Source organism: Gossypium raimondii, chromosome 4, assembly GCF_025698545.1.
Source record: "Gossypium raimondii isolate GPD5lz chromosome 4, ASM2569854v1, whole genome shotgun sequence".
NCBI lineage: Eukaryota > Viridiplantae > Streptophyta > Magnoliopsida > Malvales > Malvaceae > Gossypium > Gossypium raimondii.
The window spans coordinates 17,048,185-17,074,197 of NC_068568.1; the positions used below are offsets into that span (position 1 = coordinate 17,048,185).

General features: G+C 35.1%; 1 protein-coding gene and 1 long non-coding RNA gene across 3 annotated transcripts; both read left to right on the forward strand.

Annotated features, from left to right (window-relative positions):
• The first annotated feature begins 2,057 nt into the window (after window positions 1-2,057).
• Window positions 2,058-2,929, forward strand: LOC105767831 (thaumatin-like protein 1b). Its single transcript, XM_012587402.2, has 2 exons — window positions 2,058-2,112; window positions 2,250-2,929. The coding sequence occupies exons 1-2, from the start codon at window positions 2,058-2,060 to the stop codon at window positions 2,927-2,929; spliced, it is 735 nt and encodes a 244-aa protein (XP_012442856.1).
• A 2,735-nt stretch (window positions 2,930-5,664) lies between these two features.
• Window positions 5,665-20,779, forward strand: LOC128040519 (uncharacterized). Of its 2 annotated transcripts, XR_008195053.1 has the most exons (3): window positions 5,665-5,742; window positions 20,202-20,291; window positions 20,572-20,779. It is a non-coding gene; the product is annotated as an uncharacterized LOC128040519 (long non-coding RNA). The 2 variants fall into 2 exon arrangements; XR_008195052.1 differs by lacking the exon at window positions 5,665-5,742 and having other exon boundaries at window positions 20,140-20,291.
• The last annotated feature ends 5,234 nt before the right edge of the window (window positions 20,780-26,013 follow it).

The window sequence follows — 26,013 nt, forward strand, 5'->3', positions numbered from 1 at the left end:
AATATTTGGTCAACTTGTAGTCAAATACTGTAAGATCCTAATCCTTCTTCGTTATGTTGTAACATCAGTTGCAACACCTTGCTCATCCTTGAATACCTCATCATTCATTCCCATTGGTGCTCTCAATTTCTCATTCACTCCAAACTTTTCACCAAGTTCCTGGTGTACTTTTCTTGAAACACAAAGGTCCGTTCCTTAAGGCTCCTCCACCTAAAAGTCAAGAGAATATGTGAACTTACATACCATGCTCTTCAAAATTTGACTTCATGAGTTTCATAAAATAATCTTTGGTTGTCTACTTTTTTAATCTAAAAGTGATGTCATCCACATAAATTTGTGTAATAACATTTTCCTCTCTAAATCTCTTAATAATCAATGTCTTGTCTATGTTTCTGTGAGAATATCCTTACTTACCATAAATTTTACAAAATAAAATTAATAGTTATGAATCATGAGTAATAAAAATCTTTATGTTGTTAATTCTTATTTTGTTTTCTTAGTACTTATTAATTAAATATGCTCAAAAAATGTTTAATATTCATGATTAAGATTTGGGAAAAGTATTCAAACCCCTATGAGATTTGATAATAAAAAATCCACTTAGCCTTTGGTTTGAAAAATACTCATTTATCCCTTAGGTTTGATTTGATGAAAATGCACTAATCCTCCTAAAGTTTATTTATTAGTTGAATTTTAAAGAAAAGGAAAACTTTACTCTTTATTGATTACTTATTATTTTATTTATTTTTGTTATTGATAATGTTTATATTAAATAATTTTTCAAATTAAAATAATAAAAATCTAATGAATTATAAAAATATTTTAATCATTGTTAAATTAATTAGAAATTGTGTTGTATTCTAATATAATCATATGTTAAACATAATACATTTTTCAATTAATATATATAAGTTTTTTTACAATTATAAATATAGTTACATTGCAATTATAAAGAATACATCCCAGTAATTACAACCAAAATTAGTCATTATAAAACACGATCAAATTGGTAACTAGAATATATCCAAACTTAGTCCAGGGCAAATCTATGTGGGACACTAACCATAATAAATTTAGACTGAAAACCCAACATGGTTTATATGAAGTGAGACTCGAACATATAATTTTAAAGTTCTTATGATCTTAATCTTACCTTTTAAGTTAAGGCCTAATTGATTGTAAATTTATTTTTAAAAATTTGCTATCAATATTAATTATATTTTGCTTTTTATCTCTTCTTTTTACTTTTTCTTTTTCTTTTTAATAATTTTATGCAACTACATGCTAACTATTTAAATTTCAATTTAATTGTATATATTAACATTTAGATGATTCTTTAATCCTTTTTACTTTTATATTTGATTGAGTTTCTTTTCCATGACTTTCTAAATAATGGTAAGTTGATAACTAATTAATTGTAGATAAAATATTTTAATAAATTCATTAAAGGTTAATATATAATTTAATTAAATATAAAATTAAATATTTGAAGTCAATTAATATATTTTTTAATGAAAATTTTAAATATATTTAATTTTATAACACTTGTAATTAAATTTATATTATTTTGTAATTAAAACTGAAAAAAGAATAAACTAAATAAAAAATACATATATAAACAATAAAGCTTATAATTAAGCGTAGTGAAAATTCTTAGAAATCATAAGTCTAAACTATATTTTACACTAAACCTTATAAAGCCTTTGATTTGAGATGTTTAGTAATATGCGTACATATTCCCACAATTATAAAAAAATAAAATAAATACGGAACACGATATCTAAGACTATTATGGATACTAATTAATTTCCATCTTTCTCTAGAAAATCCCGGTAGGCTTTCAAAGATTTTATTTCTTTTCTGAAGAAGAATATGGAGAAAAAAACAATCCCCATCACTCTTACAATTAATTAACGTGATCTAAGATTATTTATGTTTACCGTAAGGCTCGAGCCTATTAATCCATGTATACACACACACACACACACAGCAGTAGTGCATCCATCTTTTAGGTCTAAACTGATGCTCTCACCATAAGAATCGAACAAATTTTAGTGATGATGAAGGCTCAGCTTATCTTTGCCGTTTCTCTAGCGGCCATCTTCTTCTCTGGTAAATTCCATATTTTCCCTTTATCACTTTTCTTTTTTCTTTGCAAAAGGGTGCCATTGAAGTAGTTATTTTTGGTGGGATTTTCATGTCTAATATTGATGATAACTACTTGGTTCAATACCCCAATTTAATGCCAGGGACTAAAGCAGCAACCTTCACGTTGAGCAACAACTGTCCTTCCACAGTTTGGCCCGGAATTCTAACAAGTTCAGGTCCTCCATTATCCACCACCGGCTTTGAGTTACCCTCAAAACCTTCATCAGTGCTATCCGTTCCAGCCACATGGTCTGGCCGCATCTGGGCTCGAACTCAATGCACAAACGTCAACGGCAAGTTCCAATGTCAAACAGGCGACTGCGCCTCTGGTCAGGTTCCATGCAACGGCGCAGGTGGGATCCCACCTGTAACCCTATCAGAATTCACCCTCGCACCCAACAATGGAAAAGATTTTTTCGACATTAGCCTTGTCGATGGCTTTAACTTGCCTGTTTCGATCGCCCCACAATCAGCCGATGGTTCAGGTAACTGCATCCCAGTCAGCTGCACCGACAATGTGAATGCAGTTTGCCCTAATGAACTACAGGTTAAAGGCTCCGATGGTGGCGTCATCGCCTGCAATAGCGCATGTTTGGCCTTCAATCAATCTCAGTATTGCTGCACTGGCTCTTTTGGCACCCCGCAAACATGCCCGCCGACTAATTACTCCAATTTTCTTAAGAGCCAATGCCCTCAGGCTTACAGCTATGCTTATGATGATAAGTCTGCTTTGGTCTCATGCACTGGTGGAGCTAATTACCTTATCACCTTTTGTCCTTGAAGATTAATTTTTTATTTACAAATCATGGGTAATCTTAAAAATTGATATTTGTTTATTTACTTTTTATTTATGTTAATTTCTTTAAACTTAGCTGATAATTTAGGTAACCTTCTTGTAATATTGTCTATATATATCAATAGTAGTATTTGCCCCTAACTAATTGGTAATAAATACTTTGTTTCCAATCTCTGGAAATAGAAAGAAAGATTGGTTTGGCAGTAACCATATATATACTCTAGTTTTTATACAATACATTGCTTTCATTAAATATATCAATTAAAATATATTTTTTATTTATTTAAAAAATTATAACATTTCAGCATTAATATAATTGAAATGGTAAAAAAATAATTTAAATAATTTAACTTTTAGAGTATTTAGTTAGTGTTTTTTTTCAATCAAAATAAATTTATTAAACTGGAACACAAGAGTAACTAAAAGAACCATAAATAAAAACACAAATATGAGATATCCATATTAATAACGGAGGATTGTAGGTCAACTTGAATCGAATAAATAATGTCACTCGATCATTATCGAATTGATCACAATCTTTTTTTATTCGTAAAAATCCCATCAAAGCACATAATTTTCTCTAAAAAAAATGACTTCTTCAATCGAAGAACGCATTGAATATTTTAAAACAACATAAATTTATCGAATCAGTTACTATATTTTGAATCGCAAAATAAAAATAAAAAAAAAAGACAAAATCAAAGTCATACAACTCTAATATAGAGGTGTTCATGGACCGGACCGGGTCGGGCTCAACTAAAAATTAGTCCCATTTGCTAGGCCCGACCCGAAAAATGGGCCTAAAATTTTGCCAAATCCCGACCTAGATAAAAATACTAAAACCTAGGCCCGACCCGTCCGGCCTATATTAATTTTTATATAATTTTAAAATATATATAATACATCAAAAATACTAAAAAAATTAAAATGAATATTTCCCAAAAAATTGAAAATAAATTTTAAAAAATATGTATACTTAAATAACACTAAGATAAATGCAACTTAATAAGCAAATGCCTCTAAAATAATAACTGTCGAAACCCCTTTTTTGAAAATAAAAATTTTAGGTTGTCGACTTTAAAAAAACAAAAATTGGGAGTCGCCACCAATCTTTTATTGAGGTGTGATTGGATCACCTAAAAAATAGCTTTGGTCTACGAGTTTTAGAAAAATGGATCCGGCAGTCGGTTACGTACGAGGAAGGATTAGCACCCTCGTAATGCCCAAAATTGGTACCTAGTTAATTAATTAGTGTCTTAATGTCGAGAATTAAAAAAATGCGATCCTTAATTTATTAAGACCTTCTCATTTTGAAAAGAAAAAACATCACAACCAATGCGTTAGGGCACAACATTTTACTCTTTTCACGATGAGTTAGTCAAAGAATTTGTGTAAAAGAATTTAAGAAAATACCTAATTGTTTAAAATTTATAGAGAAATCGCGGCCCAATACGTTAGGGCACAATTCCTTAAAATTCCAAACATTCGATATTTCCTTTATTTCGTTTTTAAAACAAAACTTTATCTCGAGGAGTCAACGTGTCACATCCAATACGTTAGGACCCAACACATTAAATTCCCGATGATAAGTTTTATTTTATTTGATTTAAAGAGCAATCCTCGATTGTTAGATTTTACAAAAAATCGGAACCCAATACGTTAGGGCTCAATTTTCTTGAGAAGTCCTAAATACGAGTATTATCTCTATTTTGAAATGTTTTATTTTAAAATTAAATAAAAGGATAGTGTAATGCTATGTTGAATGTGTGAATAGATGCCCTCAAACAAATATCAATAATAAATACAACAATTTCATAGAAATTATATGAATAAACAAACAAATAAATAAGATAATGACATGCAAAATATCAAATAAATGGGCAAGAAAATAATAAAATATGCAAACATAAATCAAATAGACAAATGATTGAAATAAACAAAAAAATGTATACATGTACACATAAAAATATATAAGTTTAAATTAATTAAAATAATATCAAAATTAATTAAATAAATAAAACATGTGTACATATAAATATACGAAAAATATTAGTCTTTTTTAGGTATAAATACATACATTAAGAACACATATATATATAAACTAATAATAATTACATATGAAAATTATAAAATAAAAAAATAATTACATTATCAGAAATATTGATTTTAAGAAAAATATGAAAAAGGGACTAAATTGGATTGTAAGTAAAAATATGGGGTAAATCCGCAAATAAATAAAGTCTGGAAGACTAAATTGAACGCGCGAATTACATAGAGGGGTTGGAAGGGAAATTTTCCCTTCTCCTCTAAAACAGCGCCGTTCAAAAGGATTAAATTGAAACTTAAAATAAATTAAAGGCCGAATTTTAAAAAATAAAAAAAACCTAATTGGAAATATATTAAAAGGCGGAAGGGCTAAAAATGCAATTTACCCTTCCGCTAATAAACACACGGATCCTAGGCCGGGTCGGGTCGAAGTCGGGTCGGCCTCCCCAAAACGACGTCGTTTTAGGCATCTGGGGGCTCTCAAAAACGGTACCGTTTTGGTACCTTATATAAGCCCCCAATATCTTAAAAAAATTCATTTTCAATACCAAAATAAAAAAAAATCGAAACCCCTAAAAAATTCTCTCCTCGATCGTCCTCCTACCATTGGTGGGTTGTAAAGCCACCACGCCTCTCGATCTTCGGCAGGCAAGAACATCGTCGGTGGTTTAAAAGGAAAATCCCCCTTTTAGCCTTCTCGACCCCCTTATGCCCAAATCTGGGCTTAAATCCTTCAAAATGTCAGCAAAGAGGTTTAAAACCACACGAAACCTTTCGGTTTCTGGCCACCGATCTTCGGGGGTGGCTCCCTCGGCCGTCGTACGGCGCTTCCAAAAAGAAAGGTTATTTCTTTCCTTTTGTATTTATATTATTTATATAAATGATAAAAATAAATAGATATAACGGAAAAATAAAATAGAACTACAAGTATCAACCTTTAATCGATTATACTCTCTATATTGCGAAAGTAAAAGCCTCAATTTTTATTTGATTTTCGAATGCCCTTCACAGTGTTACAATGGCCTTTTTTATAGCCATAATCATAAAAAAAAAAAGAACAAATCTCTTATTTGATTCAAAATCTTTGATTTTGTTTCCCTTTCTGCTGTTTCCTTGTAGGTGAAGGTCACGATGATCCGGGAAGCTTGGCTTGCGGCGCTGTTGCCCTTTAGAAACCCTAGGGTTTCTCCGTATGCTGTATTGGGTCTCTGTTTAGTGGGGATTTGGGTATATAATTTTGGGCTTTTGAATTGGGTCAATGTAATGGACATTTGGGCCTTTATTTATTTTTCATTATCTTTATCTATTTTTGTTTTTACTGAACCGGGCAATAATTGGGTGTTATAGCTGCCCCTCTTTGCTTGTTATCGTGTAACGAGAAAGGAGCAAAGACTTTAAAAATGCCCAATTTTGCCCGGTCGTGCTAGACTTTGGTACTCTTCTTCTTCAGGTAGCCTCATTCTTTCCTATTGCATCTTCAGAAGTATTGGAACTAGTGCTTCAATCTACTCCAATGCAACTTCAGGGAGATAGGATTATCGGCTTTAATCTGCTCCACTGCAACTTCCGAGAGATTTGCCATCTTTAGTCTGCTTCACTGCAACTTCAGGAAGATAAGACTGCTTGCTTAGTCTGTTCCACTGCAACTTTAAGGAAATAAGACTAGATGCGATCTGCTCTCTACAACTTTAGAGAGATAAGATCCAAGGGTTTAATCTGCTCCACTGCAACCTCAGGGAGACAAGGCTTGGTGGCTTAAATCTGCTTCCTAAATCTGCTTCCCACTATCTTGGAAAGATAAGATTTGCCGTCTTCGATCTGCTCCACTACTGCTTAGGGAGATAAGATCTACAATCTTCAACCTACTCCGCTGCTGCTCAGGGAGACAAGGCTTGGTGGCTTAAATCTGCTTTCCACTATCTTGGAAAGATAAGATTTGTCGTCTTCGATCTGCTCCACTACTGCTTAGGGAGATAAGATCTACAATCTTCAACCTTCTCCGCTGCTGCTCAGGGAGATAAGGCTTGGTGGCTTAAATCTACTTCCCACTATTTTGGAAAGATAAGATTTATCGTCTTCGATCTGCTCCACTACTGCTTAGGGAGATAAGATCTACAATCTTCAACCTACTCCAGTGCTGCTCAGGGAGACAAGGCTTGGTGGCTTTAAATCTGCTACCCACTATCTTAAAAAGATAAGATTTGTCATCTTTGATCTGCTCCACTACTGCTTAGGGAGATAAGATCTACAATCTTCAACCTACTCCGCTGCTGCTCAGGGAGACAAGGCTTTGTGGCTTTAATCTGCTTCCCACTATCTTGGAAAGATAAGATTTGTCGTCTTTTATCTGTTCCACTACTACTTAGGGAGATAAAATCTACAATCTTCAACCTTATCCGCTGCTGCTCAGGGAGACAAGGCTTGGTGTTTCACCGGTTTGTTCTCTGGGGACATGACCTATATAATTCATTTTATGAACCTAATCATGCCTAGTGATTAGGATGTCATGATCAGAATAAGTCAAATGCTCCTAACTAGGTATGTATGAATGATGTTTGCATGAATGCGGAATGTCTTTTTTTTTACAGCGATCCTTCTTTATTATTGCTCGACATTTATTAAGGTTTTATCACTGACGCGCCGTAACGCCTTCGCTCAGCTGACATTTCCATTTAGTCAAATTGCCCCTACTGTAAACTTCAAAGTTCAATCCACTAGGACGCAAAATTTGTACCATTATTCTCCCACTATGGCCTAATGGTAGGAAAATTTGACTCTTCTCAATCCTCTCATACAGATCATGAAATTCTTTTACACCATTCCCAGGGTGTCCTACCAAATGCTCATGCACAAATGAAGAATTTTCTTTTCATAGGGAACTTCTTCCTACTCAATCAAGACTTCTTGCCAATATTTAGACAACCAAATCCGAAAAAAAAACAATCTTAATTTAGACTTTCTCTTTTAAACTTGGTGTGTTCTAGACAATAGTCTTGTTTCAAGTTTAGAAATTCTCATAGTAATATGCAAAACTTCTTTTGTGAAAGTTTATTAGTCCATCCATAATTATTCTAATGTGACATGTTTGCAAAATATTGAGTAAAAGATGAATTAATTCAGGTCATAATAGAAAAGGAATTTATTGATAGCAAGTGTCTTGAAAAGAAAAAGTATTCAAGAACAGGAAAGAATGAAGTATTTATAAGAACAAACAAAATTTATACAAGTAATATGAAGACTAGGTGCCTTGGATATCGCCGCTTGAACTTTTCCATGCAAACCAAGAACCATTCTGAATTTAACATGTGTTTAGGGGATCTATAGTACTTTGTCGATGCCCCAAGACGTCATATATCCTTTTCTTGTTGTAGCAAGATCACCATCTGCCCCCAATCTGACAGTGTTTGAGCCGTCATTTTCAGGTTTTCAACTCAAACCCCCTTTGGTCTCAAGGCGCCCTTTTCGAGTTTTCACCTTGGCCTCTCCATCTCCTCATTTTTTTTTAGGAAATCAGAGTGCCCTTCATGGGTTTTCACTTTGACTTCTTCCTTCCTTCAAGTGAAATATTTCTTGACCGAATCTGAATTTACAGGATTCGGAAGATTTTTGCCATTCATTTCACTTAAAATCAAAGCGCCTCCAAAAAAAGCCTTTTTCACAACATAAGGTCCTTCCCAGTTCGGCGTCCATTTCCCTCTAAAAAATTTTTGTAAAGGAAGGATCTTTTTCAAAACCAAATGCCCCTCATGAAATTCTCTGGGACGAACATTCTTATTATAAGCTCGCATCATTCGCTTCTGATACATTTGACCATGACGAATAGCTCTTAGTCTTTTCTCTTCAATCAGGTTTAACTGATCATACCGAGATTGGATCCATTTGGCCTCATCCAACTTTAGCTCAGCCAATACCCGGAAAGAAGGAATTTCAACCTCGATCGGTAAAACTGTCTCCATTCCATAAACCAAAGAAAAAGGTGTTGCCCCAATAGAAGTCCTGACAAATGTTCGGTAAGCCAGAAGAGCGAATGGTAACCTCTCATGCCAATCCTTGTAAGTTTCAGCCATCTTCGCCACAATCTTCTTAATATTTTTGTTTGCCGCCTCTACTAGACCATTCATTTTTGGACTATACGGTGACGAATTATGGTGTCTAATGTTGAACTGACTGCAGACTTCCGCTATTGTGTTGTTATTCAGATTCAGCGGATTGTCAGATATGATTCTTTCAGGCATTCCATATCGACATATGATCTATTTCTTCAAAAACTTATTGACTGCTGTCTTCGTGACATTAGCATATGAGGCTGCTTCTACCCACTTAGTGAAATAGTCAATAACCACAAAAATGAAACGATGTCTATTAGAAGCCTTCGGTGATATTGGTCCAATGACGTCCATACCCCACATGGAAAAAGGCCATGGAGAAGTCATAACATGAAAAGGTGAAGGAGGCGCATGCATTTTATCCCCATAAATTTGGCAGTTATGGCATTTCTTGGCATGATTGATGCAATCTCTTTCCATGGTGGCCCAGTAATATCCAAATCTCATGATCTGTCTAGACATTGTAAATCCATTAGCGTGTGTACCACAAACACCCTCATGGACTTCTTCTAAAATTTCCTTAGCCTTTACACCGTCCACGCACCTCAACAGTACTCGATCATTTCCCCTTTTGTATAGGATCTCTCCATCTAAGACATAGTCAATAGCTAGTCTCCTCAATGTCCTATTATCATTCTCCGTTGCCTGATCAGGATATTCACGATTCTTTACATATAGCAATATATCTTGGTACCAGGGATGATAATCATTCTCTATTTCTTCAATGTTGTAACAGTGGGCCGAGATCTCATAAATACTAATTTGAATGGGCTTCATGTCGTCCAACTGATTTACTTTAATCATGGAAGCCAAAGTAGCAAGAGCATCAGCCATCTAATTTTCTTCCCGTGGGAGATAACAGAAGGTAATGTTGCCGAACTCCTCGATCAATTCCAAAACCAATCTCCGATAACGGATCACCTTAGGGTCTCTTGTCTCCCATTCCCCTCTTAGTTGGTATATAACCAATGCTGAGTCTCCGTACACTTCTAATGTCTTGATTTTTTGCTCTATGGTTGCCCGTATACCCATGATGCAAGCTTCATACTCAGCCATGTTATTAGTGCAATCAAAGGCTAATTTACTGGTGAAAGGATGATAATCTCCATTCGGAGATACCAGGGCTGCCCCAATCCCATTGCCTAGTGTATTCGATGCTCCGTCAAAATTTAATCTCCAAGGATGATTTTCTTGGGGATCCTCTTCAGCATTTGCCACGTACATCAAATCTTCATTCGGGAAATCAAAGTCTAGGGGCTCATAATCTTCTAAAGCTCTGCTAGCCAAGAAATCTGCTATCGCGCTCCCCTTGATGGCTTTCTGACTTACATATATGATATCAAACTCAGAGAGCAAGATTTGCCATCTAGCCATTTTTCCATTCAATGCTGTTGACTCCATCATATACTTCAAAGGCTCTAATTTTGAAATTAGCCAAGTCGTATGATAGAGTAAGTATTGCCTCAACCTCTTGGTCGTCCAAATCAGGGCGCAACATAGTTTTTCGATAGGCGAATATCTTATCTCACAATTAGTGAATTTCTTACTGAGATAGTAAATCACCTTTTCCTTCTTTCCAGTCGCATCATGTTGACCCAACACGTATCCCATGGAGTTGTTGAACACCGTTAAATACAAAATCAAGGGTCTATCTGGGCTAGGTGGTGACAGAACTAGAGTATTGGATAGGTACTGCTTTATCTTTTCAAAAGCTCCCTGGCATTCTTCATTCCAAACCCCTGGATTATGTTTCTTCAAAAGGCGAAATATGGGATCACATTTCTCGGTCAACTGTGAAATGAACCGAGCAATGTAATTTAGTCTTCCTAAGAAACCTCGAACTTCTTTCTGAGTATGTGGCGGTGGTAAATCTCGTATTGCCTTAACTTTGTCTGGGTCAATCTTGATTCCTCTTTCACTGACTATGAAACCCAATAACTTTCCTGACCTGGTCCCAAAAGTGCATTTTGTCGGATTGAGTTTGAGCTGAAACTTCCTTAGTCTTGAGAACAATTTTCTTAGGACCTGTACATGCTTCGCCTCTGTTCTGGATTTGGCAATCATATCATCAACATAGACCTCAATTTTTTTGTGCATCATATCATGAAACAAGGCTACCATGGCTCTCTGATATATTGCTCCCGCATTCTTTAATCCGAATGGCATTACTTTATAGCAAAATGTTCCCCACAAAGTAGTGAATGTAGTTTTTCCCATATCCTCCGGATGCATCTTTATCTGATTATATCCTAAGAACCCATCCATGAAAGAAAACAGCGAATATCCCACCGTATTATCGACCAAAGTATCAATATGTGGCAATGGGAAATTGTCCTTTGGGCTTGCTTTGTTCAAATCTCTGTAATCCACGCACATTCGTACTTTTCCATATTTTTTGGGAACTGGAACGATGTTAGCTACCCATTCAGAATATTTGACCTCCTGTAAAAATCCAGCATCAAACTGCTTCTTGACTTCCTCTTTTATTTTAAGCACAATATCGGGCCTCATTCTTCTGAGCTTCTGTTGAACTGGCTTACAATCCTCCCTTATAGGTAGGAGATGTACCACAATGTTAGTGCTCAATCCAGGCATATCCTGGTATGACCATGCGAAGACGTCTTTGAATTCTCGGAGTAGTTCAATGAGGTCTCGTCTTATCTTTGCAGAAATCTCAGTTCCAATTTTCACCTCTTTTCCTTCTTCCAAGCTCACAACTTCTACTGATTCTTTGTGAGGTAGGATTTGTTTTTCCTCTTGTTCTACCATCCTGAACAAGTCTAGAGATAAACCACAATCTTCATCACCTTCAAAGTCGTGCGATCCCTCTAAACACATGTTTTGTTCAAAAGGAAACTCTGAGTTCGTAATGGCATCATTCACGTCATTGATACACAGGGACCTAATATGGTTACAAAAGAATGTATGAATTTATGTACAATTATTTGAGCAATGAAAGAATATATTTACTTGTACGGAAAGAATGAAAGAATATTTACTCGAAACAATTGCAAAGATGTATTTTATTAAAATAATGATGTTAAACATAAGCCTATTTCTCAAAAGAATTCTTATTATTTCTAGGCTAAAACAACAAGTTTGTTCTAAACATTACTCTGAGACAGCTCTAAAGACTTTAGGTATTTCTTCCACAGTCCAATTGTCTAGGACACTCCCGGGCTCATAAGGACGAATGTCTAACCAGCTCCTCTTTTCATTCACATGCTCATGAAAGGCATTGATGTGCATATTTCCTAACGTTTTTCGATGCTTCCCTCAACCGATTTCTTTCTCTCATGATGAATAACTCCTCCAGATACGAAAGTTTTGGATATGTGGCGAATTACCATTGGCTCCCATTTAGCTTCTTCCCCATTTAGGCGCGCCCTTCTCCTTTCCTGCCTTTTTTCTATCTCATTCCTTCTCTGTCCTCTATCTGGCTTGTATCCTAAGCCAAAGTGATCTTGCTTTTCTTTCAGCACTGGAACCTCAATCCTCCCTTGAAGATATCTCCCTAGCCCTCTTCCGGGTAAAGCTCCTTTTCCTACCAACAACTATAAACTCATCTCTGTAGTTTTGGATAATTTTGGCACCAAAATTTTGCTCCCTTCAGGAACAAATACCGCATTTACAAACTCCAAAGATCGAAATGAGCATTCTACTGACTCGTCATTGGTCTCCACGTATGGCGTCTCATTGGATACAACTGCTATTATATCCTCTTCGGCATTTATTGTCACTAGCCGACCATCTGACACTAACTTCAACATCTAATGTAATGATGACGGTACTGCCCCCGTCGAATGTATCCATGGTCTTCCTAATAAACAATTATAGGAAGGTTTGATGTCCATCACAATAAAATCTATCTCATAAACTGTTGGGCCAATCAGTAGGGGTATCTCAATTCTTCCCATGACCTTCCTTTCTGTACCGTCAAATGCCCTCACTACATTTTGACATGTTTTCATGTGCGAACTGTCTATGGGTAGCCTGTTGAGTGTGAATAATGGCAATACGTTCAAAGCCGATCCATTGTCAATCAATACTCTTGGCAAAATATGCCCCTTGCCTCGTGTAGTGATATGCAAAGTGTAGATCCTATGCCTCCAGGAGGTATTTCATCATGATTGAAAAATATGAAATTATCAGCACTGATATTATTGACCAACCGATCTAGTTTGCTGACAAAAATATCCTTGGACACATAGGTCTCATTTAGCATCTTCATCTGTGCATTTCGATGTACTTCTAAATTCAAGAGTAAGGCTAGTACAGATATACGAGCCGGTTGTTTATGCAACTGCTCGACAACATTATACTCACTATGCTTCAAAAATTTGAGGAATTCCACAGCTTCTTCCTCCTTCACTGGCTCAACTATTTTCCCTTTTTGCTCCCCTATTATGGCCCATTTCATAGGTTCTGGATTGGCACTCACACATTGGTCTTTTGTAGTCTCTTTTCCAGGGACAGTTGTATTGCACTCGTAGCTCCATGGAACCTTCCTACTGTCCTGGTAAGAAAAGGTTACAGGTTTCTTTATTATGATTCTTGGCATTACTGGCGTTCTCACTTCATCCTTCTTTGGCCGCGAGATAATGACCCCAGGTTGCGCTACTCTTGGAACCTTCGAAGATTCGGAAGTGCAAATGCTCCCTTCCTCCTTAACTTCTTCATAAAATTTCATTTCCTTATTATCCATCAGGCCTTGAACCAGAGCTCTGAATTCTACACATTCCTGGATTTCATGTCCCTCCTCGTGATGGAACTCACAGTAGTTTTCCACCCTTTCGGAGGTTCTCTCTAAATTCAGAACAATCAATCCCCTTTTTACCATATTTCTCTAGACCCACCTCAAAGGAATTTTCACTTCTGCTATGTCTTCCTTGATTTTTCTACCCATGCTCCCACCTATCATGTTCACTCCATTATCATTATGATTAGGTAATGGTTTTTCGTATTGGGCGAATCATCCAATTTAACCACACCCATGCTTATAAGTCTTTCTACCAGCTTCTTGAACACCGTACAATATTCTATAGAATGCCCCTCAATTCCAGCGTGATAGTCGCACTGTTCGTTTGCATCGTACCACTTAGGGTATAGAGGCTGTAGAGGTTTCAAGTGGTAAGGGGAAACCACGTGTGCATTGAATAGATTCTGATATAGCTCCCTATACGACATTGGAATTGGCGTAAATTGAATCTTCTCTGTATTTTGTCTTGTATCAGATCTCTGCTTTGATGATCCTTGCTGGTTAACAGCCCCTTTTCCCGGTTGATTCACCGTAATCGTCTTTGAATATGAACTTGTATTGTTAACCTCATTCTCTTTCTTCTTCGAGGACAACCTTCTGCTACTTTCTCCAGCATCTATTTTCCCAGTTCTAATAGCATTTTCTATCATTTCACCATTCATGATTATGTCAGGAAAGCTTTTGGAAGCACTCCCTAACATATGTGTAATAAATGGGGCCTTCAATGTATTAACAAAAAGCATCGTCATCTCTCTTTCTAGAAGAGACGGCTGAACTTGGACGGCAACTTCTGTCCATCTCTGTGCGTATTGTCTGAAACCTTCACCAGGCTTCTTCTCCATGTTCTACAGAGTAATTCTATCAAGTACCATGTTAGTCACATGGCTGTACTGTTTTAAGAATGCTTGTGCTAGATCTCTCCATGAGTTAATCTGGGTACGGCTCAATTGGTTGTACCATTTGGATGCAGCCCCCGCGAGGCTATCCTGGAAGCAATGTATCAGCAACTGGTCATTATTAACATATCCAGTCATCCTCCTGCAGAACATAGTAATATGGGCCTCCGGGCTACTAGTTTCGTTGTACTTCTCGAACTCTGGCATTTTGAATTTGTGGGGAAGTACCAAACCTGGAACCAAGATCAATTCTCTAGCATCAATTCCATGGTAGCTCTCAGTACTTTCCATCGCTCTAAGTTTTTCCTCCGGCCATTTATTCTTTTCTTCGAGCTGTTTCGGCAATTCACCATTCATTTTCTCAACTGTCTCATTGAAATCAGGGATAGCGGGATTAGCAAGGTTGTCTCCAGGTTAGAGCCTAATCTAGCTTGAAAGTTCATTGGTGTAACAACACCGCCCTGAGGCTTGATAGTGATGGAGGATTTGCGCGAGTATACCTCTGCTTGCTGAGAAGTAAGTTCTAGGGAATAAATAGGTCCCTCGCTGTCTCCTTCTTCAATATTGAGCACAGAGCCCTTCCCTTTATCAACTCCACCAGTCAACAATTGAGTTATTTTAGCCATCATACTCCTCTGAGATTCCATCATTTTATCCATCATCTTTTGTTGAATCTTCTCTAATTGCTCATTCATTTGTTCTTGCATTTCCTTTTGGAACTGTTCTAGCCTTTGATCCATGTCTTTAATTTTCGATCGAGTACCGTAGCAGTGTTTGGTAGGTTGGTTGATTTTCAGATTAACTGATGAGTGATTTAAATTAATTAGAATCCCTTGATGTATTTTTTTAATGCATATGAAACAATGCAATGCATGAAATGAATGCAGAAAGGCGTCAATTTTGATTCAATTCCATATAAGAAAACTTTACTAGAAATTAAATTTCTTTACATAAAGTGAATTACAAATAAGACTTCGTCCTAGTACCCAGAACTCTAATCTTTCTAAGTAACAAAGCTAATTATTGCCCCCGATCAGATTCTAATTCATACTTCACACTCAGCGTGTCAACCTGTACTGCTAAAGTTTGTATATGATTAGCTACTTCTCGAATCTGGACCACAGCTTCCTCGATAAGATGATCTCTGCTTCTAACTTGACTCTGAAAGTGGTGAAGCTGTTCATTATTACGACTCTCGTTTGCTTTTAAGTGCTTGATCTGGATCTCACAATTTTACAGCACCGTTTCTAGCTCTTCGATTCTTTTCTTCATTTCTTCAATCTTGCTCAAGCTTGCTTTCAACTCTATCGCCAAATTTTGATTTCGATATTGACGAAGACATCCTTCCAACATAATCACCCTATCCTTTAGCTCGCCTTTTTCCTTTTGGCTTTCTGACAAAATCTTTTCTAAAACTTCGTTTCGTCTCTGCATCTCCTGAAATTTTTGTTCCCATCTATTGGCTTTGTCCTTTTCTTCTAAGATTTCTGCTCGCCACTATTCTGAAGTCTTTCCCAGCCTAGCAGTTCTTATTGACAAACGCATTTTTTTATAATCCGTCTTCAGACTACCCAGCTCCTCCTCAGCCTTATTTTTCTCTTTCTTTAACTTCTCATTTTCAAGCTTCTGAACATCTATATCCAATCTTAAGTTCATCTCTTCGCCTCTATTTGCTCTATCCTTTTCTCTAAATCCGCATTTTTTCTCTCAAAATCTTGCCTTATGATTTCCAACTCAGAAGGAATGACTCGTAAATGCTCTTCTATTGACTGGCTGTCTTCTTGATTTAACTTAGGTGTATTATCATTAATCCTTCTAGCCCACCATTCATGATACTCAGGAGTTGTCATTGGACCCACAGCTAGCCTCTTCATTCGGCAAGTCTGTTTCCACGCACTAGACATCTCTTGAATCTTCTTTCTATAACCATCATCCTTGTACGAAAATTCACAATCAGCTATCCCTTGGATCGCAGGTATAAATTGCCTTGACCTATATTGCCTTAGCACCAATAATTGGGCATATCCAACAGCTCCCCAAATACCCAGCAAAGGAACCTAATCAAAACTACCACACATATACAGGATCTCATCTGGAAGTAACCAAGGAGCTCTCCACTCAATGTCCTCCTCTTGAAGATTTTAAAGAATTGCCATCCACTTCTCCTTCGAAATGTCGTCTCTCATCGGTGTGGCTACTATCTCTTTTAGTGGTGAATAATTTTTAGAGAAAACCCGATACGAAACTTTATCCACCTTCCAAAAGTGACTGTGAAACCATGCGAGTAGAAGTTGTGCACATCCAATAAATCTACCTTCGCCCGTCTTCTGGCATGCACTCAATGACCTGAAAGTTTCTGCCAAAATTGCTGGAATCGGTGTAACCTTCTTATCGAGCTGGTCGAATAAATCAGTGACTGCTTCATACACATACCCCAAGGCTTTAGGGAAGACAACCAAACTGTATATACTTAAAGCAAAGACATCTAACCTTTTTCTTACATCTGGGTGTGTGAGAATTGCATCTTTCAAGCTTCTCCAAGGAACGCACTTACTATCCCCCTTTTGCTTAATTCATGCGACAACTCACTGCTCACTCATTCCTGTTACACTCATCAGCTTCTTTGAAAAGGTTGGCACATTTACCGCTCTCGAATAGACCCTATCCACTTGAAACTTTGAACATCGGAGTAAAGCCATATATTCCTCTATCGTAGGCACCAAATCAACCTTCCCAAACGTAAAACAGTTGTAAGCAGGATTCTAGAACTCGGCGAGGGCTTGAAACAAATGCTTGTCTACCTTTACATCAAGAAAATAAGGTAGATCCCCATAATTATTATAAAATAGCTGTCTAACCTCATCACTCCACTGACCCTAGATTTCCTTCAATTCTTGCAAATTGTTTTGAGTTACACTGATATGTGTAAAGTCCCATAACTCTGATACATGCCCGTCAGCCAAACTATCACCCTTTTCTTGTTGCATTGTTTCAGACCAAGTTCGGACAGCCGCATTGTCCTCCACTTTATCAAGAAACCCTCTTTCCATGATAAGCCTTCTATCTAGCAACTGAATATGGACTGACGCCTTTTATGATGAAATGAAATGCCATGCCATGCAATCAAAATAAAACACAAAAAGTCAGTATCACATAAAATCATAAAATATAATCAAGAAATAGTAAAATCCCTAATTGGATATCTACTAGGGTTTAGTATAGTTCTACCTAGGATGGATTCCTAAGGTTCACTATATGAAGTTCGGCTTCTAGGGTAAAGGTACCCGAACCAGCAGATTCCTCAATCCTCACCCATTATAGGCTTATATGGATCAAGTTCGGTTCAGGGGAATACATTTCCCTATGACTGCACGGAGATGAAAATCTCACGAAGACATAGGTACGGATGTATCCCGAAAGTGGTCCACTACCCTGCACGGAGGTGAAAACCTCCGAAGGACTAGTTTCTTGCTCCCGCATAAAGGGTAAATTTATCCAGTATATGTAATGTACAATGCAAGATAATTTAAAGTACTTAAATCAATTAAGCATGAATGCAAGAGGATTTTTTAAAATGAATTTTATTTTTTCGACTATAAGACAAAAATTAATCAACTTTGTGGCTCGACTCTCTTATTTTTTTTAAAAAGTCCCCAGCGGAGTCTCCAAGCTTTCGAAACCCCTTTTTTGAAAACAAAAATTTTAGGTTGTCGACTTTAAAAAAACAAAAATTGGGAGTCGCCACCAATTTTTTATTGAGGTGTGATTGGATCACCTAAAAAATAGCTTTGGTCTATAAGTTTTAGAAAAATGGATCCGGGAGTCGGTTACGTATGAGGAAGGAATAGCACCCTCGTAACGTCCAAAATTGGTACCTAGTTAATTAATTAGTGTCTTAATGTCGAGAATTAAAAAAATGCGATCCTTAATTTATTAAGACCTTCTCATTTTGAAAAGAAAAAACACCACACCCAATGCGTTAGGGTACATCATTTTACTCTTTTCACGATGAGTTAGTCAAAGAATTTGTGTAATCGAATTTAAGAAAATACCTAATTGTTTAAAATTTATAGAGAAATCGCGGCCCAATACGTTAGGGCACAATTCCTTAAAATCCCAAACATTCGATATTTCCTTTATTTTATTTAAAAAAATCTTTATCTCGAGGAGTCAACGTGTCACATCCAATACGTTAGGACCCAACACATTAAATTCCCGATGATAAGTTTTATTTTATTTGATTTAAAGAGCAATCATCGATTGTTAGATTTTACAAAAAATCGGAACCCAATACTTTAGGGCACAATTTTCTTGAGAAATCCTAAATACGAGTATTATCTCTATTTTGAAACGTTTTATTTTAAAATTAAATAAAAGGATAGTGTAATGCTATGTTGAATTGTGAATAGATGCCCTCAAACAAATATCAATAATAAATACAACAATTTCATAGAAATTATATGAATAAATAAACAAATAAATAAGATAATGACATGCAAAATATCAAATAAATGGGCAAGATAATAATAAAATATGCAAACATAAATCAATAGACAAATGATTGAAATAAACAAAAAAATGTATACATGTACACATAAAAATATATAAGTTTAAAATAGTTAAAATAATATCAAAATTAATTAAATAAATAAAACATGTGTACATATAAATATACGAAAAATATGAGTCTTTTTTAGGTATAAATACATACATAAAAAAACATATATATATAAAATAATAATAATGACATATGAAAATTATAAAATAAAAAAACAATTACATTATCAGAAATATTGATTTTAAGAAAAATATGAAAAAGGGACTAAATTGGATTGTAAGTAAAAATATGGGGTAAATCTACAAATAAATAAAGTCTGGAGGACTAAATTGAACGCGCGAATTACATGGAGGGGCTGGAAGGGAAATTTTCCCTTCTCCTCTAAAACGGCGCAGTTCAAAAGGATTAAATTGAAATTTAAAATAAATTAAAGGCCGAATTTAAAAAAATAAAAAAAAATCTAATTGGAAATATATTAAAAGGCGGAGGGGCTAAAAATGCAATTTACCCCTTCGCTAATAAACACGTGGATCCTAGGCCGGGTCGGGTCGACGTCGAGTCGGCCTCCCCAAAACGACGCTGTTTTAGGCATCTGGGGGCTCTCAAAAACGGTACCATTTTGGTACCTTATATAAGCCCCCAATATCTCAAAAAAATTCATTTTCAATACCAAAATAATAAAAAAACCGAAACCCCTAAAAAATTCTCTCCCCTTGGTTTGTCCTCCGGCCATCGGTCAGTTATCGGCCCTTCGTCGGCCCATGGCGTTACATCACGATCTCCTCTTAAGCAACACCGTCGTGGTGGTAAAAAGGGAAAATCCTCCTTTTAGCCTTCTCGACCCCTTTATGCCCAAATCTGTGCTTAAATCCTTCAAAATGTTAGCAAAGAGGTTCAAAACCACACAAAACCTTTCGGTTTCTAGTCACCGATCCTCCGGGGTGGCTCTCTCGGCCGTCGTATAGCGCTTCCAAAAAGCAAGGTTATTTCTTTCCTTTTGTATTTATATTATTTATATAAATGATAAAAATAAATAGATATAACGGAAAAATAAAATAGAACTACAAGTATCAACCTTTAATTGACTATGCTCTCTATATTGCGAAAGTAAAAGCCTCAGTTTTTATTTGATTTTTGAATCCCCTTTACAGTGTTACAATGGCATTTTTTATAGCCATAATCATAAAAAAAAATAAAGGAACAAATCTCTTATTTGATTCAAAATATGTGATTTTGTTTCCTTTTCTGATGTTTCCTTATAGGTGAAGGTCACAAAGATCCGGGGAGCTTGGCTTGCGGCGCTGTTGCCCCTTAGAAACCCTAAGGTTTCTTCGTATGCTTTGGGCCAGTTTTGGGCCAGGACTTGTATTGGGTCTCTGTTTAGTGGGGATTTGAGTATATAATTTTGGGCTTTTAAATTGGGTCAATGTAATGGACATTTGGGCCTTTATTTATTTTTTATTATCTTTATATGTTTTTGTGTTTACTGAACCGGGCAATAATTGGGTGTTACAATAACAAAATTAACAAATGTCTTTAAAATAATAACAAAACTAACAATAAAATAAGTTTTATACAATAACCAAACAATAACAACAAAATAGTAGCAATATAATAGTAAAATGATAGCAAAATAGGGAGAAAACAACAAGAAAATAATATTAAAAATAAAAAAGCAGATTTTTTTGTCCTTTCGTGAATTCGGGCCAAGCCAAGTTGGGCCAAGCTAAAAATGTCTTACCCGAGGCCTAGCCCGTTTTTTTAAACGGACCTTAGTTTTTTGTCCAAGCCCATTTTTCGGGCCTATATTTTTACCCAAACCCTCTCACATTCTGGGCGGGCCTTCGAGCTGGGCCGGGTGGCCCGACCCATGAACAGGTCTACTCTAATCCAAACAAAACATAAACGTAAAACAACTCTCTATAAAACATAACCATAAAACAACTCCCAATAAAAATGAAAGCCAACAAAAAGAAACACCAAAATCATAAAATAGTACAATAAAAACCCATTCATAACACCCAACCAAACATAAATAAATCAAAACACCTATAAAACAACCTTCCTTTCCCGCTACACTTGTCACCAAGAGCTAAGAGAGAAACCCCACCCCATGCCATTAGACTAGAAGTTGTGTTAGCATGCATAAAAGTGGGCATCAAATTTGCAGCAACTTGGATGTTGAAAGACCACCCTTTCATCTAATTGAAACAATTTCAACTTGATTTTATGAAATTGCTCAACTTTACTTTTATTCAAAAACACTTTAATTTATTATATCAAAACATATTATCAATAAGGCTTAGTTTAGCATCAACAATCTCATCACTCCACTACTCAACCTTGATGAACCATTTAAACAGAATCTCTCAATTTGAGTCTTTGAAAGATTGAAACAAGTCATTGTCCTTGAATGAAAGTAAGATCAAATGTTCAGAAAGCTTAAAAATATTCATTCAATCAATTCATTCTAACATAAGCTTTTCCTTTAAAGAATACAAGGATGACCTATATTCAATCCAAGTAATAGCACAATGTTCTAGCCAACTAAGTTTATCCGTATCAACTACACCTTGCATAACAACCAATTTTGTTTCAACTTCCTTTAGGGCATTATGCTCTATAACTCTTATTTCTTCAAAAGTAGAACCTTCATGGCCATATGTTTTCTTCATCTCTATTGTCTCATGATGCTGGATCTCCTTCTTATTAGTCCTAGCCTCGATATGAGTTTGTTTTTTGTTGAAACTGTAACACCCTATACCCGGTCTGGTCACCAACCAAGCTATAAGGCATTACAGTTATAAAACTTTAACATTTTTCATGATTTAATCAAACATAACCAAAATAGTTCATATGCAATCACTTTTATGATATTCAATCAATATGGGATCTAAATTGAGCATACAGAACATTTAAAATAAATCGGGATCAAATCTGGATTAAACTGAAACTTTACAAAAAATTAAGTAAAATGTGCAAACAGGGGTCACACGGCCATGTGACAGAGCCTAAGCCATGTGGCTCAATGACATGGCCATGTGGCTAGAACGTGTACAATTCGAAAATAGGGTCACACGGCCGAGTCGCTAGACTATGTTCCCGGTCGTGTGCCATTCAAAATAGGGTCACATTGCCGTGTCGCCAAGCCATGTAACATCCTGTGATTGTGTGGGGAAAAAACTGCACCAAAATTAAAGAATCACATGGCCGTGTGTGCCCAAAACACCCTTCAAAATCAAGCTAGCTCACATTCAAATGCTTGGGCTCCAAGCAATGCAATAACCAACAACCAAACATATCCAAAATGTGCCTAAAAGAGTCAAAACATAACGATTCGTACTCAACCTAAGTGTCTAACCAATATGTGCTTATTGGCACTACAATTCAAATATATAAACAACAACTATTCAATCACAACATGTACACAAATTGGCTTCATTCAAGTATCCTATAAACTTTAGATAACAAATATCAAAGTTCATCCATAAACCAAACATTTAAAGGTTCAAATACCTTATTCCAAATGCATAACATAACATAACCAAATTGACCATTTATCAATCTTCAAACATTTCAAATTTGCACCTTAACTTAAACATACCAAAATAACCATTTGAATTATCTAAACATCACCATTTGCATCCACCGTTACAAAGATAATCAAACCATCTACCAACAAGAATTTACACCATAATTTTAAGTGCACAACATACAACCAAAATACTCATAATTTACATAACCCAAACCTATTTACATGTCACTTATAACTGAGCCAAAATTAATGAATAACTATCGAATGAATTGTCAAATAGTGTGATCTCCAACGATGTTCCAATTGATAGCAAAAGTTTGACAATCTACAAAGAAATAAACCAAATAAAGTAAGATTTCAAATAAACTTAGTAAGTTTGTAAAATCAAGCATATCATACATAACAATGCAACTAATAATTCCTTTATCAAATTCCATCAATCCAACTACCAGAAATAATTAAACCTGGATAATCCATATCATTAAAACACAACGTCAAATAATCATGTATCGATATATAAGTCGTCATGATATCCCATTCCATTTTCCTTTTAATAGATAATTATTTTTCCCGGAGAATAATAGTAAATCAACTTCGGATACACGATAGGGTAATGCTCATGCGAACTAACATAAGGACATTAACTGATACGCAATGCTGCTCACACAAGCTTCAGAGAATTTGCAACACATGTAAGATCTCAAGCCATCGGTACGGTATCCATCACCGGTACATAGTACCTGCTAAATAAAACACCGCCACAAAGCCTGCTAAATATACACCGACTTAAAGCCTGCTAAATATACACTGATAAAAAGCCTGCTACACCCTAATGACATGTTATTTGTATCTTAACTATTCACTAAGTTCATACGTGCTTATTCTGCTTTTCCAAGACATTTCATACTTAACTTAATCTTTCCGAATCATTAATCATCACAACATTAAATTTCATATTATCAAACAAGAAATAATTTTAACATAGATAATATTACAAATGTGATACGAACTTGCTAAAATGTGATAACTAACGACACGCAACGATGATTACTCGATGACTTTTTCCTTCCCCTATTTATCAACAGACTAGTCTGTTTCTTGATCTAAATATAATAATTTAATTAAATTAACTAATTTAAACATATTAAAACACCTAAATTCATGCAATTAAATCTTTTATGATATTTTATACATTTACTATAAACTTTCACCTTTTATTCAATTTGATCCCTAAAACTAAAATTCTCACAATTATCATAAATTAACCCAAAATTCCTTGTGCCAAATTCTATATGGTCCCTAAGCAGTCAACTTTTATCACTTTATTACAAAAATTACATGATATTTTATAATTTTAACAACATAGTACTTAAACTTTAAAATTAACTAAAACCACTTTACAAAATAGTCCTGTTTAAATATCAAGCTTAATAACTTATCATAAAAATTCAAGAACATCACAAATTCATCCATGGTAAAATTCTAAATATTTAACAATTTTACAAATTGGTCCCCGGGTTAGCTAGATTAAGCTACAACGATATCAAAAATATAAAAATTACTAAAAAAAAGGGGATTGAAAAGCACATACCATGCATCAAAATAAGCTTGGTCGAACCCTAAGAGAGCTTAGCAAGGTGATATTCTATTGCTTCAACAAAAATGAAGAAGATGACATGTTTTGTTTGTTTTAGTTTTTACTTATTAATTAATTTACTATTTTACCCTTTAAAAATAATTGAAATTTCAAAACATACCTTACCTAAACCGTCCACTACAAGCATTTATGGTCTAATTACTAGTTAAAACCCTCCATTCATGTTTGTATATCCATTTAACACAGATAACTTAATAATGACTTACTTTTGCAGTTTTTACAATTTAGTTATTTTTACTTAATTAACTATCTAAACGTTAAAATTTTCTAAACAAATTTTAATATAACACTTTAATAACCTTATAAACATTAAATAAATAAAAATTACTGACTAACTGGTTAGAATTGTGGTCCCGAAATTACTGTTTCCGACACCACTGAAAAATGGACTATTACAAAAACCACCACGCACCGTTCTCTAAAAGGTGTTCCCAAATCGAAATGTTGCCATATTAATTTCAATCTAAAATCCATATATTCTAAAACTGTTTAATCTCTCTACCAAACCTTATGCATTAGTCACGCATTCATATTTGATAAATTTGAACCTTTGCTTGTATCAATCTCTTTTTTGTGGAATAAAGGCATTCAGCACCCTCCCATAATTTTGAAAGTTTTGCCATAACCCTCTCTAGTGAAATCTTGGCAGCAAGTTGTTCACAAAGATTGTTGGACACTTGATATTCCCTCTTCACCATCTCATGCTTATTATGCTTGAAACGCTCCTCAATCTTTCTTCAGCATGATCTTTTACAAATTTCTCGAACCATTTCTTTTTTTGTAGTCTGGGTTTGATCCAAATATATTATGAATAAAAATCATATTTAAAATAAATTTGAATTAATTACTATTTAGGATAATATATTGGAAATAAAAAATGACGATATCTCATTTAAAAATTTTAAAGAGAAAACAAAATGAAACTATAATTAAAATGTAAAACTATAAATAAATAAGGTGCCCTAAAATGAAATTTGAAGATATAAATATGAATTACATAAATTATGTACAATTTTAAATAAAGTTTATTATTTTAATTACATTATTTTTAAAATATTACATAATTTGTTACTAGTTTGTCATAGAATTTTAAATTTGATGGTTTCTTATAAAACTTATATGTATTTGCTACAATAGTTGAACACATCAAGCTAACAAGTTATCATTCATTCTCCTCATTGCAATTGGCTTTTGGTTAGGAACCAAACATTTCTCATCTTAGGATACTTGGATGTGTGGTATATTTCCCAATTGCTCCCCCTACAATGCACAAAGATGGGCCCTCAAAAAAGATTGAAAATGTATGTTGATTATGAATCTCCTATAGTTAAATATCTTGAACCAATGATAAGAAATCTATTTATGACACGATTTGCCAATTGACATTTTTATGAAATAGTATTATCAATATCTGGGGGAGAAAATAAATAGTTTGTAAAGGAAATTATTTGGAATGCATCTTTATTATCTTATATAGATCCTCAAACAAATCAATGTAAACTAGAAGTTCAA

What these genes read in the sequence shown, in the direction of transcription:
- LOC105767831 (XM_012587402.2), top strand. Translation starts at nt 2,058, where the DNA reads ATGATGAAGGCTCAGCTTATCTTTGCCGTTTCTCTAGCGGCCATCTTC. An exon ending in AGCGGCCATCTTCTTCTCTG is followed by an intron (nt 2,113 to 2,249) that starts GTAAATTCCATA and finishes ATTTAATGCCAG; the next exon opens with GGACTAAAGCAGCAACCTTC.